Source organism: Dermacentor albipictus, chromosome 10 (genome assembly GCF_038994185.2).
Source record: "Dermacentor albipictus isolate Rhodes 1998 colony chromosome 10, USDA_Dalb.pri_finalv2, whole genome shotgun sequence".
NCBI classification, from domain to species: Eukaryota; Metazoa; Arthropoda; class Arachnida; order Ixodida; family Ixodidae; genus Dermacentor; species Dermacentor albipictus.
Window position 1 is genome coordinate 37,349,567 of NC_091830.1, and position 14,137 is coordinate 37,363,703.

Below are 14,137 nucleotides of genomic sequence, written 5' to 3' on the forward strand. Positions count from 1 at the left end.
CAGATTCATAGAAACTTATGCTTAACACCTTCACTGCCGCAAAAAAATGTAGAAAAAGTGACAAAAAGTGTAGCTTTTTTGAAAACGTGCAATTATTGCGTCATTGTTCCTCTTAAAAAGTATACCAGGAATGCCTACAACACTTTTACTGCTCTTGGTGAAAAAAAGTACCAAAAGGCATTGTGTAATATTTATGTGTCAAAACTACAAGGTAGTACAGTAAAGCCTCGTTAAACCGCACCCGCTTAAAACAGTAGTTTCGTCTTAAAAGTAGTAAAGTCTAATCCCCGACTCGGCGGCCATTGGAGATAATGTGTTTTGTATCCGCATAAACCGTACCAGTTTATTGCGTAAGTATCGGTTAACATGTACTGTTGTAACTTTTTGTCGCACGAACACGGTGGTGGCCTCGTGACCATCGGGTGGCCCGGCCCCAGCACAAGCCTGAGATCGGAACAACGGACATCAAGCGTCCTGTGCGTTTGCGCATGAAGCCACATCAACATCATTTCGGCATCATGCCAGAGAATGTTGTGGCCTGGCCTAGGGAAACTTGGCCGCTCCGGTGCCAGAGGTAATTGGCGCCATTCGTGAGGAGGGCGAGAAAGCAAATCCGCTTCCCTTGTATGACCTCCTAGACTGGTGCGCGCCTGTGCTCGCCGATCCAGGAAGCCATGCCCTTTCGCCCCTCTTCTCAACTCCTCTACCCTTGCTCTCTCTTGCAACTGCCTCACCTTCTACCATCTCTACAGGCGTCTGGCAGCCTGGCACAAGCTTAGCCCGCTGCATGACGTTTCATGTTTCCTTATCTGCTGTTATCGGGAACCTGACGCTGCTGTGTGTTGACCGGCATGGACAGTTTCGTCAGTTTTGTGGTCCTCGATAGCTGCGTGCTCGTGCTCCGCCATGTTTCTCCCGTTTCACAACTCACACCACTTGTGCATCAATCATGCAAGTGGTGCAAGAATACCTCAAAAACAAGCCCTGCAAAGTTGTTCCGGGTGCCTAAAGACAACAGGTGAGCACACAGACCCAAGGACATCAGAAGGCGCATGTACACGAACACGGCCCTGTCCATGTGTGTGCTCGATGAGCCTCTGGACATCATTGCGTCTTGATTGTGCTACACTTCCCTCTTACAGGTAGAGAAAGCTGACAGATGTTCCTCCTCATTGTCACCTGATCTATGACTTGTGTTTTTCTGTGCCAAGTCTCATTCTGTTCTGCAAGTTCAATAACTTGCCCAGCTTTCCATTCCGCCCTCAGTGCTTTTTCTGTGTATCACGTTCCAGAAACACAATAACAGCTCAAAAATTACTGTTCGTGTATGTGCAATATCTCAGTAATTGCCGATGGGAAAACCACGCGAACAACCTTCATGTGTAGGCATGATACGCTTTTCCTTTTGGAAAGCGTGAGCATTGCAAGTGTCCTAAATGCAGATTTTTGCAGTTCATGTTTATTACACAAAGGAGCACTCAGTAGGTACGACTTAGTGCCTTAAGCGACGTAATTTTACTTCTAAGCATTGCATTCCGGGTGAAAGAAAAGTCATGTTGTTGGCTTATTTTACCTGGTCTTTGATTGAGGAATATCCCTTTCTGCAAATGTTTTCTAAGTGCTGCTGCAAAAGCTGACTACCTTCTGTTCCCCCTTGCCACCGTTACTCAAGTTGTGGCCAAGTGCAAAATAATGTGATGATGATGTGTATTTACATTTTTAGTACAATGCTATTGTTGTTCTGCCATGTCTTTCATCTTGTTCAGTAATAATGAACATGTCATGCATTTCATATACTTTTGTGCAGGTTTATAAGTAAGCTCTTGTTTTTTTTTTTGGTATGGCTTAGCATTTAAAATTTTTTGGGTATTTTGCAAGTCATTGTTTTTGCCATTACCAGTGAATTTCCCCTTTCGTTAGTCTTCATGACTATGCCGTACACGTAATTCCGTTTTGTGCAATATCTAAGTGATACATCAGAAGCTCTCGGTGCGCATATCAGAAGCTCTTCTACACTTTGGTCTTTAGGGCATTATATAAAAATCTGTTTTGCATGTGTACATGTAACAGCTCTCGCGTTTTCTTGAGTTTTATATTTTTTTAGATCACTGTCTAAACTTTTGTGTTGTTTAGTTATCATGTACATGTCATGCATTTTCCACCTTAGTTTATTTTCCGAGCATGTATCACACCAAGTTATTTGAAATGATTTGTTTTCGGAAACGGAAGTCAATAAAACGAGGCCAAAGAACTGTTGTGTTGGAAGTGGAATTTATATATGTTCTAGCATATGCTGGCATACTCAAAGTATGGTGGACAAGACTGTGTGCGTGCTAACACATAAAGAACCCATGGCACACCATGCGCCAGTGCACAAACAATACCTGGGGTAGCGCACATGTGCGATTAAAAAAAATTCATGCTGCAGACAGGCAAAAAGAAGGCAAAAGTAAAGGTGCGCAGCGCATGGGAAAGGGTGGAGAGGGAGCGGAGCGGGTCATCATAATAAAAACAAAGAAAAAACAAAGAGCGCTAGGGTGTGGAGGTGCCACCGCGCAGCTGCTGTTTCTGTTGCCATGACAATGTAAACAATAGTGTGCGCTGGAATTTCGCCAAAGTATCGCCCTCATGCTAGGGCCGTAACTGAAGGGGACCTTGGTGCTAGCGTTGACAGAGCGTCTGCTCAAAAACAGCCAATGGCAGCCATGCGGAGATTCACCCCTGGGTCGTGGCGTCGTGCAAAGAAGGACTCGCATCATACAGAAGCTCAGATAACAAAGATGCCGGGTGTTCATCATAAAAAAAAATTAGACAACGTTCGTGCTATCGAACGAATAAGTTGGCACTTGCATGCGACAGGGATCTACTGTTGACTACAGTGTGTGGCACTTGTAATGTGAAGAAGTTGCTCAGCAGCACTGCTGCGACTGCAAAGAGATGTCTGCTACGAGGTTCAACTTTTCACCATCGTTGCCCTGTTGTTGCTGAAGTGTCGACTAGCGAGAGATGAGGACATGGAAAGCGACAGCATGGGCGATTCAGGCCTGACAGTAGCAGAAGTTGCGCGTTATGTCAGCCTCATGAATGCAATTGTCGCGACGAGAACAGCACCCCGCAATCAAAAAGGCGCCCTGCGAGTTCTGCAGCGCTACCGCCCACGTGCACGGAGAACATGCAACACCAACGAGGAATCTGCCATGCGTGTGTTTGCCGAGAAGAGGGAGCTGGCTGAAAAGCTGGCTCACAGCTTCAGTAAGTTTGAGGCTGCTGTCGTCGTCACATCAAACGAAAATAACACTTGCTACGCGAAATGAATAAACGCTACATGTTTTTTCTCCTTTAATCGCACTCTCTCCGAGTTCCGTTTTTGACAAGTGGGCGATCTCATGCTACTTTGGGTAAGAAATACTGTCGTTTACTACATACTTTTTCCGCGCTCCGGCCCACTACAATTTAATGAGGTTTCACTGTGCAACCTTTGTCATGACAAGTAAACTCATCATCGGCAATTAGCCCTTTGGCTACCAAAGCAAGTGAACTGCCATGCACTACAATGGGACCATATTTCCATAGCCAGCAATTCACCAAGTGGTAGGTATGGTTTGGTTTAAAAAGGGAGATGGTATGGCTGACTATGTAGGCCATACTTTTTTAAAACATAGATAGATGCTATTACTATAGTACACTATAGCATAGGTTAAATTTCTTTATTTTCGTTGATATTTTTAAAATGCAGCTGTGGAGGTTTGTGCAGCGAATCATACGCAGCAAAGATGATCTGTACGAAGCACCCTACTGCGCACGTAATATTTGCTAGCCAATGGATTAACAGGCTAAAGGGGGCCTGCAACATCGTCTTATCGCATCAACAGAGTGTTGCAGCACTCCTTCTGAAGGTCGTCGTGCTACCAGTGTCCCTTTGGTACGCAATTTATGCGTGGTGAGCTCAGAGAGAAGTGTTGAACAAGGCAGAAGGCGTGCCTATATGTACTTCGAGGCTCTAGCACCCTTCTCTGCCAACAAAAGAAATGCAGCCGTCGATCAATAATTTAGACTCAACAGTGACCACCAAACAATCCGAATAATTGGGAGTACAAAATACTGAATTCGTAAGAAAATAAGTGACCTTATTCCACAAGATGCCCCTAAAAATATGTGGTCTTCTCGAATCGTCACTTTCGGGCATATCAATTTTGCGTGACTAGTGCGAGATGCATCAGCATCTACGAGCAACGGCATTCTTGGCCTAGTGCCAAGCACACTATCCTATTGCAGTGCGGAAACGCCACTGCCCGTTGGCGTGTGGTGTGAATGAAGTGTTCCGAAAGTGAAAGTATCTTCGAAAGTAATTGTCCAAGAATGAAGCCCAACATTTTCGACATGCACATACAGCCTAGGCAGTCCGCGGCTTTGATTTTAGAGCGATGCCTTTTGTGCTATTCCTTTTAACGCTTTTCGCGCTTCGTCAGTGGTCTGTGCACTGCTCAGCTCGCATTATCAAGGGGATCAGCCGGCCATGAACAACGAATAACAGCAGTGTGGGCATGGTCGTTGACTACTACATAGACTACCGTCCTCCAGTTTTCATTTCGAGGAGGTGCCGGCGACATACCGAAACAAAAACATTGCTGTTTCTGCTTGACTCAGTGGCCGAATTTGCACACAGCCACACAGTCGAAGGCTGAATTCTGACACAATATGTCCAAATTTTCGGTTGTCGTTATATATTAAACCTAGTGCTGTGGAGCTGTCTGAAAAATTAAGTGTTTTCGAATTATCGGTCACCGACTATATATCAGTGTCAATATTTCTCTGGTGTTGAGGTCCGAATTGCACTGACGAGCAAAGCAAAAACTCATTTGTGAATGAATGCAGCTAACAAACTAATAAGAACAGTAATTATACTGAACCTAGTAACCAATTATAAGCTCACTGGAACTGGCACAGGCACACCACAAAAGAACAGGCACACCCCACGAGAACAAAAAGAAAATGCTTAGAAAGACCACAGTACAGTAGAACATTGTTGATACGTTCCCGTTAGGTACATTTTCCCTGCACCAACATTCGCAATCGAGTAGACAACAAATAACCCAACAGAGTTACGCTCATTTTTGACCAGTTCATATTTCTACGCCAAATTTCAGTACGTCGCCAAACTGTGATATTATGATACATTTTCCCGCCATTACATCCCATGTTGCGTCGCTTGTCGCTATCATGTGCAAGAACACTTGCATGGGCAATAGAAAAACAAAAACACGCCTTGGGCTGACGGAGCACCACTAGCTCGACGCATGTCAGCGTTTTGTACTGCAAAGATTTGCACGACATTTTGCATTATGTGGATATCAACAAAAGTTGTCAATTTTACAGTGAAGCTTTTAGGAGCTCGCTGGGCTTCTCTTGATGTGCGCAGCTTCGCTTAGCTGGGGAGAAGAGAACTGAAGGAGAGTGAAAGTAGAGTATAAAAGTAGCATCGCGCAGCACAGCAACGCGGCAAGGGTGGGTGGAGCGTAGCGGGGGAGGAGCGGCATGCACGCGAGCGAGGAACGCGGCCCAGATGAGTGCCCTCCTGTGGCGCGCAAGGCAGGGTGGTCAGGCGAGGGAGAGGTTCTTCTCCGGCGGCTGCTAGGGTGCCTCGATGTCCCCCTTGCCCACTACTCCGTACAGATTGGAGACAACCGTGGCACACTTACTACGACGTCGGCCACGCGAATCGCGGACGCCGTAGTAGACGCGTTTGGCGGATGCCATAGGGATGTGTTGCCGGTGCTCGTGTGTCTTGTGTGCGGGTTGGTACAACATTACTGGCCTTCCCCCCACTTCGCTGGTCTCTGGTGTTTGCAATAGCAGAGCCACGCATAATTTTTTACAGCGACGCTGTATATGGCTAGTTTCCTGCGGATTGATGTCCATAGGCCAAAAACCATGGGCCGATCCCGAAGACAGTGCAATAACGGGCCTACCTGAGGCAGAGATGAAGCAAGCACTCCAACTTGCAAGAATAAGTTTAATATCTTGGATCCAAACACTAGTACTCATATCAGATTATTAAACCGATAAGAACAGGTAGTACACTTTGACCCTTGTCGGCCATGTCTACGTTTGCACCGCCCTCTCTTTCTCGGCATTCCAAGCGCTTGCGTATCTCCTTTCCTTTCTTGCGCTCTCCAGTGGTGGCAGTCCCGTCGAAACGTCACGCGTGTCTAGTTTCCTCTGACTTCTCGGAAGCATATACAAAAATCCCGGTAAATGAGACTGTAGCTATGTTAAAAATTGTGCATCACCTGTGTCATATGCTAAACAGCTTCGCTGGTCATCCACTTTCAAAGTGGAATGGCTCACGATTTTTGAGCTACTTTGGATTCTACGCTTTCCCGGTTAGTATGTTTTTCTCGAGGTTTTTCCAAAACGTATGAACAAGGTTCCACCGCACTACCTACCACTGTGCACTGTGTAAGTTCACAGGAAGATGGGGGCTTGAGGTGGACAACAGTAGTCAAACTAGGAATGTCGTTGTAGCCAATGTTTCGTTAAAGGAACTTCTATGTCAAGGCCCTCAGCAGGACAATTATCTAACTGTAATAACATTCTACTGCCTAAAATATGAACAAATTATGTTTAAAATGAGCACCGATCTTATCAATTTCATTACGGTATACACTTGCAGCAGAATACCAACGATGCCTGTTCACGCATTCTGGGGAAAGCTAGAAGTATTATTAGAGGTAGGTAAATACAAAAATGTCTGAATACAAATAGTAAGTCTCAAATGTCGAGTACTGCACCGCTGCTGCATACAGCAGGTGTAATTATAATTACGTACTCCACCTGTGCTCACAAGTAAAAAAAAGAAACTAGCTAACAGCGACAAAGCACCTGTCTTAAAGAAAGACTAATTGAAAAACTGAATAGTAAGTCTCAAATGTTGAGTACTGCACCGCTGCTGCATACAGCAGGTGTAGTTATAATTACGTACTCCACCTGTGCTCACAAGTAAAAAAAAGAAACTAGCTAACAGCAACAAAGCACCTGTCTTAAAGGAAGACTAATTGAAAAACTGAATCAGTTTAGATTGACACAGTATTCTTGAACTCTGCTTTCACTGATTTCGGGGTAATAGGTTGATTATAGAAAAAGAATTACGATCAAAGCTCGATGTCAATTTCATACTGAAAACCCAGGGCCGGTAGGTTAGTGTAGCATCACGAGTCCCAAACTTTTTGCACATTTCTACTGTTGTGATTTTGGTATTGTGGAAGGTTAATTTACCAGCCCAGATCAAATTATTTGTGTCTTTAGTGCCCCTTTAAACACAATTACTAGCCATGATTGAAAACTGCAGAGATAACTTCTTAGCATCTTTAAGCCTGGTTGCAAACAAGCTTTCCAACATTTAATGGTTGATGTGCGGAATAAAGCATTACCGAATGCTGTATAACCGTTTGGCAACTACAAAAACAGAAAGTTGCAAGAAAAAGAAAGCCACTGAAGGACTCGTGCGCCATAAACACATGTAAAAGGGTCGGTAGCAAGAAACACTTCTGGTGAAAGACAAAAATGCTACATGACTGGACTGCCAAAGACATTAAGTGACAAATTACGAGCAACACTCACAGGTTGTCATGCAGGCTTCAGCCGCGAAACCAGAAACAAAAGTTGCATTATCCATCTTGTTCTTGCTTTCCTTTGAAAGCTATTTCATTTCTGATATTTTCCAATACATTGTTTAGCAGATGAAGGACACTAAAAAGACTAACAGCATTGGTGAAATACCTGGTCAGGTACAAAAATTTGAAAATACAGCATAGTTCTTATTTGATTACGAATGCAAATAGTGTGCAATATTCAATTCATATAGAAATATTTGCCCTACCTTAGTTTGTATTCAAAATTTAATTGTTGCATTCTATTACATATGTGTGTATCACAACGATTTTCATGCTAACCACAAATTTTCCATGCTATTTTTGGTGCTTGTAACATTGACTTTGGATTCATTATAAGTTTGCTACAATGCTTTCCTTAAATGTATTACTATAGCAAGTCCTGCCTGTGGTGTGTAACTGTGAGACTTCCCTCAGCCAGTCCTATTAAGTATCACTGCTGTTGTATCTATAATATAGATACCGATTTCTTGTTCACTATTAGAACAGTAGGTCTGACATACCAAAACTACAAATGGGCAATAAGAAGCCCTGCGGCAAAGTGCTCTGGACTAATTATCCCTTTTTTGTCCTCTGGTGCAAATTTGTTTTAATGAAGTGGAACCGTTATATTGCATACACGTGAACAACAAGTTGGGAGAACAAAAAGTCTGACGAGTTTTTGGCAATAAAAGGCTTTCTTATTGCCTAGCTAGTAGGTATGTGTCGTAAGCAGCATGCACTTTGTCTTGACTTCTTAATTCACAATCATAATGGTGCTAAATATGGCCACAGAAGACTATTTTCATGCCACCCAAGGCAGGTAGCATTCATTAGGCAGCAGGCTCCAAAAATAGGGCACAGCAGCCAAACCTAAGCATGATGGACACTTGTGAAATTTCAGAGAGACATTTATCAGCAGATAAAATTTCGCAAATTATGTATTAACCCTTTCGCTGTCGGACCTTTCTGGCCGTGACGCACCCCCAGTGTCGGCTTGGTTTCAGGGAACGAGCATAACAGGGAATGAACATAGCAATTTATTTTTGATTATGATTGGTATACAAATAACGTAGTCAATGCTGTATGCACATTTCAGTGTTCTGCAGCTGCTGTTAGTAAACATCATCATCATCATCAGCCTGGCTATAAAATCCGTTCAACATCCGAATCTGACGATGCGGAACCCTCTTCCTCGCATGCGACTCTGTCCGAGTCCGAATCCGAGCTCGGCTCGTATTCTAAATCGGAATTGAGCCACCGCGCCAATGAGCAGACGAAGGTCCCACGCGCTCAGCCATCCGAATGTAACCGCGCGCTGGGAGGATGCGCTTTCAGTCGCCCACACAACGGAGAGAAATAGGACGTTGCGTGATCAAGAAGACAGAGGGAGATAGAAAAAGGCTAAACAAAGTTCGAAGGGCTTTACGTTTACTGCTGCAAGTCGGAAGCGAGGGTTCGACGAGAGAGCGAAAGCAGCAATCGAGTCACACTTTTCGGAGAGGCAACGGCACGTGTGCCTGAACTTGACGCGGCGTAGCAGACACACCAACGGAAGAAAAATAAAAACCTTCAAACCAGCGGAGACGGCAGAACAACCCTTGAACCCATAACCACACGCGCGCGACGCATGATCCAGCGAACGCGGAGCCACCGCGCCACTCAGCGAAATGAAAGTGGGGAGTGGCAGTCGCACCGTACTCTTCAATACATGGGTTAACAGAGGTTGGGGAGAATATACGAACTTGTAGAAAGAGTCAACAGATGGCGTGGCCAATTGAGGAGCGCCAGCTTTGCGCTCAGGCGCGAAATTTTGAACGCACGATAGAGAACGTACCGGTACGTCAGTGACACCGTGGGGGGGAAGCGCGATGACGTACCGGTACGTCCGTGACAGCGAAAGGGTTAAGCATTGCTGACACATTTCTGAAATTACGTTTGTTTGTTTTTCTCAAAGTCGGTTATTACCTGAAAAGTACGATTCCTACTAGAATCATTAGACCATAAAGGGATGAGAGTTGTTTCTCTGCACCTAATCATCGAATTTGTGAGCATTTGCTCATTCTCTCTGAAATTCTTTTATGTTTCAAAATTGTCTAAATATCATGCTACGGCACAATGAGCTGACAGACACTAATTCAAGTTTTTATGACAGTGCTGCTATTACTGCAAGAGAGGTTCACTGAACCACCTCTCGACATGTCAGCGACATGATCGCTGGTTTGAACTAAGGCAATTTTGAGAAAGTGTAGATTTGTTGAGGCAACTTACAGTTGGAGCACATCTCCATCGGGAGAGAGCTTTCGTTTCCCTGGAAAGAGAAGAAAGGAGCACAGTTTTAATAGAAACAGATTTATGACCTATAATTAACCATTTCTAGCTGGCTGACTCAATTTCCCAACACAGTGATTGCACATTCCTAAATTAGGCTGAGAAGCTCAACCTTCCAAAAAGACACAAAAGACAGTCAGAATATGGGGGCTGCTTGCTAAAACTGCATGTAATGTTACGTATATGTAATGAAAGCATGTAATACTAATATCGCTTATATCTTTGCAACCCTACTATACACATACTTTACTTTGGCATCGTCGTGTAGAGGAAAGCTACCACTTAATCATGGATGTTATGTGCACAGATGGTGCTGTTGTCGTGCCATGCGCGACACTATCGGAGCTAAATTTAGCCTCTCGCTTAGTGTTCAGTGAGGCACAGCTTGACAAAGCGCTTGTCAATCCAAGCGGGTGTGCCCGTGTTTGAGACCGCCCACTCAACCATAGCAGGTATAATCCATCAAACTCAAACCTCTGCTCACCAGAAGTTACAAAGTTTACAAATGTGCAATTTGTCGGAGAATTGCACAGTTGCTTAGCTATGGCACCCCTGCATTCAACACGTAGAGTGAAGAAATGGCTTGAAGAGACTCTGTAAGCAAGACAGAAATGCCAATCTGCACCTGCCACTTCAGACCACGCTGGGCCTACTATGAATAGGAAGTGAGCATGATGGCAAGGTTAGGCAGTAGGACCCCCACGAGACGTATCGTAACTTAGGCATGTAAGGTTTGTGTTGTATGCATGAGTAAATTAAGTGCATTTGATTATGCCATTTCTGTACCCTAGTAGGCACATAACTTCACAGCAGTTACAAGACACACATAGATCAAGTTAGGTTTTTCTTCCAGCTGTGCATTGCTGTAGCTTATGAGCATAGGTTTTTAATGTAACCATAGCTAGCGTGCTCATGCAACGGAAGTCTATTACTTCAAATAATATGCACAATATAACCTTGTACCATCTGTCAGTGCTGTTTGTTCAGAGGTATGGACGAAAGTTAAAACAAATTTCTTTTTTTTTTTTGCCGTTTAGCAAAGCAGCAGTGGTGGATAACAAATCAGCTCTTTCTGACAAACAGCTGTGCCTGGCACACTACACAGTGACAGTTACACACTAATAATTCGTTCATAATGCAACCATAGTGCGTCGTTAATGTCATGACACAAAAAACAATACATTTGCCTTGCGACAAATATATGCCGTACATGTTGGCACAACTGGTGAAAACCCATCCACAGCCAGCCTTGCAGAAAAAAAAATAAAGCAAAAGAACATGCCATGAAGAACTCTAGAGCAAATATGACATATGGTTTGCCACGCCTCAGGCTGAATTGTGTTTAAAAAATACCAGGCCTCAAATAGCGACCTATTCGAAGAAAGGCCAATCCTTCTGGCTTGCCCAATCGGGTACTCTGTTTGTCGATAACACAAACTCCAAAGAATTCATATGAATTCGCCTTCTACAAGATGTGAAAGATCAGAGTGTAGCGATAACTCTACCCGATTGGGCAAGCCAAAAGGATTGGCCTTTCTTCGAATAGATCGCTATTTGAGGCCCGATATTTTTTTATACACAATTCAGTCTAAAGCATGGCCACCCATATGTCATATTTGCTCTAGGGTTCTTCATAGCATGTTCTCTTGCTTTCTTGAAGGTTTTCACATTGGCTACAGAAGCTTAACAGTAATATGACATAACTTGGTATTTCATTTTAACGTCAATTTTATTGTTCAAGTAATTAAAATGTTGTAGCTAAAAAAAAACAAGGCGGCCGAAAATAAAGTTGGCAGGAGTTTCGCTTTGCCAAACTGTTGCAGTTTGTTTTCCTCAGGTACGAAATATTTCGCCATTTGTTCTTTAGAAACAAAGCTTAACATGATAAATATCTGAGAGTGCCAAGCTCTACAAGAGTATTCAAGGCATTTCAGTTACTGTTTTCCATGTGTTAAGCATTCAAACGTTTGCTGGCCAAGATTTACACAAGTGGCAGGCACCAAAATCTGCCCAGGAATGACCAATTCGGGCTATTAACTAATTCCTTCTGTTTGAAGGAAGACCAATCCTTCGGGCTAGCCCAACCCAGCTCTTTGTTTGCCAATCACACAAATTCTAAACAATTTGCCTTTTAACCCTTTCGTACGATTTAAAAGCTCAAGCTATAGCAATAACAAAGTGTTTCTGTTTAATTGTTTTGTGGTATCTGTACCTAAAGCATATAGCTGCAACATGCTATTCTACCCCACAAAAAGAAGGTTCACCTTATGTAACCAGCACATGCACTTTAGTAAGCACATCCAAATAGTAATTTTGGAGAGACCAGAGCGAGGAGTGCCAGAAGCGAACGTAACATTGAATACTTTTTGAATAGCTTTAGAATGGTGAGCAGCCATTGTCACCAATACTAATGTAATACAATGTTCACATCTTAGTATATTCCAAATTTGGCAAGCTTCTGTTCTTAAATCGCACGCTATGAAAAACCCAACTCCCCAAGCGCATCATGCTCCACTAGAAAACTGCTCATGCTTGATATGTCTGCTATGGCCACTGGGATTAAGGTTGTGACACATTAGATTTATGCCTCGCTGCGTAAAGTTGGCGATATGAAATATTTTAAAAGCTACTTTAAGAGTACTCATACTTATTAGTGGTAACTATTCGATTCGTTGACTGAATCGAACAGGGCAATACTCCATTTGTTGTTCCCTACATTCTAGCAAGCAGACGCTTCGCAATGAAAGTGCATGGCGGCATCAAGGAAAGAATGTATTCATTTGTGGCTAGTTAGTACACTGCGGGGGGTAATTTTACGGCTGAATGCACCAAGGGCAATTGATGAGGACAATGGTTACCCGACCCTGAAAGGTCACAAGGTTACCGGACGCATCTTGAATTCTAAGCTGAAATGCAAGGTCACAGGAGCGAATTCAAAGAAAAGAATCTTGCTCCAATATCCTAGCAAGCCAGAGAAGTTTATCCCGACAATACTGACTGACTGACTGATTGATTGAGCGAATGACTGATGGAGTGTTATATCCCAAAACAATGCTGGCAACAGCATCACTGCTATGAAAAAATAAACTTTTTGCAGACTTGGTCTGGACCTGATAATTCCTGTTATTCTTCCTTTTGTAGCTTTAAATTTTGGCTTTGGTGTCTGCACACCACCATCCAGCGTTTCCATATCAATTTCCTTATGCTTTCTTTGCCTCCCTGTTAGTTGGCAGTTCTGCTCTGTTCCAGAGACTCCTCAGAACTCTCATCCCCATTCTTGCCTCGAGTGAAGACTGGCCATTATTTCTTTTTCTTTCCTGCAGAATACATATTCTGAGAAAACCGGGGCTGTTGTGACTTGGTCACACTGAGCAGCAATTCTCCAAGCTTTGGTTGCAGCTACTGTTTAGGATGGTTAAGAACTCAAAGCGCTAAAATGAGATGCCATTCAATCAACCTACCATCGTGGTATTGGTGCAGCTGCCACTGCTGGGTCAGTCAGTAATTCAGCAGATATCTTTGAGATAAAGATAAGTTCAATAGACTTAACCCCTTCAGTGTCAGGTTTTCTTGCAGGTGACACGCCTCCAGCATCGTCTTTTTTTCTTGGATATTATAAAATGAACACAAGTTCATTTTCGGTTGCGCAGAAATAAAGAAAAATCGCATGGATAATAACAAGTGCTCTCTTGGTGTGGTCCTCACATACTCAACATACAAACGAAATGTCGAAAGGAACATAGCGGGACAGAAAAGCCGAAACGTACTAGTTGGCAGTGACGCCGAAACAGTTAAGTGAACATATCAAAATGAGAATACAGTTCACATCCGTTAAATTGACCTTGACCGGACTGATGAAATTAATACAATTATCTGGTGCGCTGTATATATATACTAAAAAAAAGGCACAACATACTGCTGATTCATTTGGCAGTATTTGACCGATCTTAAGATGGCCCCAAATCGAATGCCTGCCCACCTCCTTTATGTCCAAAGTACAAAACTAACACAGAAATGATATTAAAGCTCCAAGTACAAATCTAACGCACACCAGATTTTTGTGGCAAGTGGACGATATTTGTTGCACAATGGTGACCAGAAGAACAAGTGTGGCATGGTGCGAAAGGTACTCTAGTACGCAGACGATTACTCGATTC

General features: G+C 43.4%; 1 protein-coding gene and 1 pseudogene across 2 annotated transcripts in view; both read right to left on the reverse strand.

Annotated features, from left to right (window-relative positions):
- Positions 1-14,137, reverse strand: part of LOC135911891 (calcineurin subunit B type 2) — a 44,408-nt gene that overhangs the window by 19,491 nt on the left and 10,780 nt on the right. For both annotated transcript variants that reach the window (XM_065444240.1, XM_065444239.2), the window contains exon 2: positions 9,921-9,960. In XM_065444240.1, the coding sequence (XP_065300312.1) occupies positions 9,921-9,960 (40 nt within the window). The remainder of the gene's footprint in view (positions 1-9,920; positions 9,961-14,137) is intronic.
- On the reverse strand, positions 5,927-6,100 carry LOC135911904 (U2 spliceosomal RNA; annotated as a pseudogene).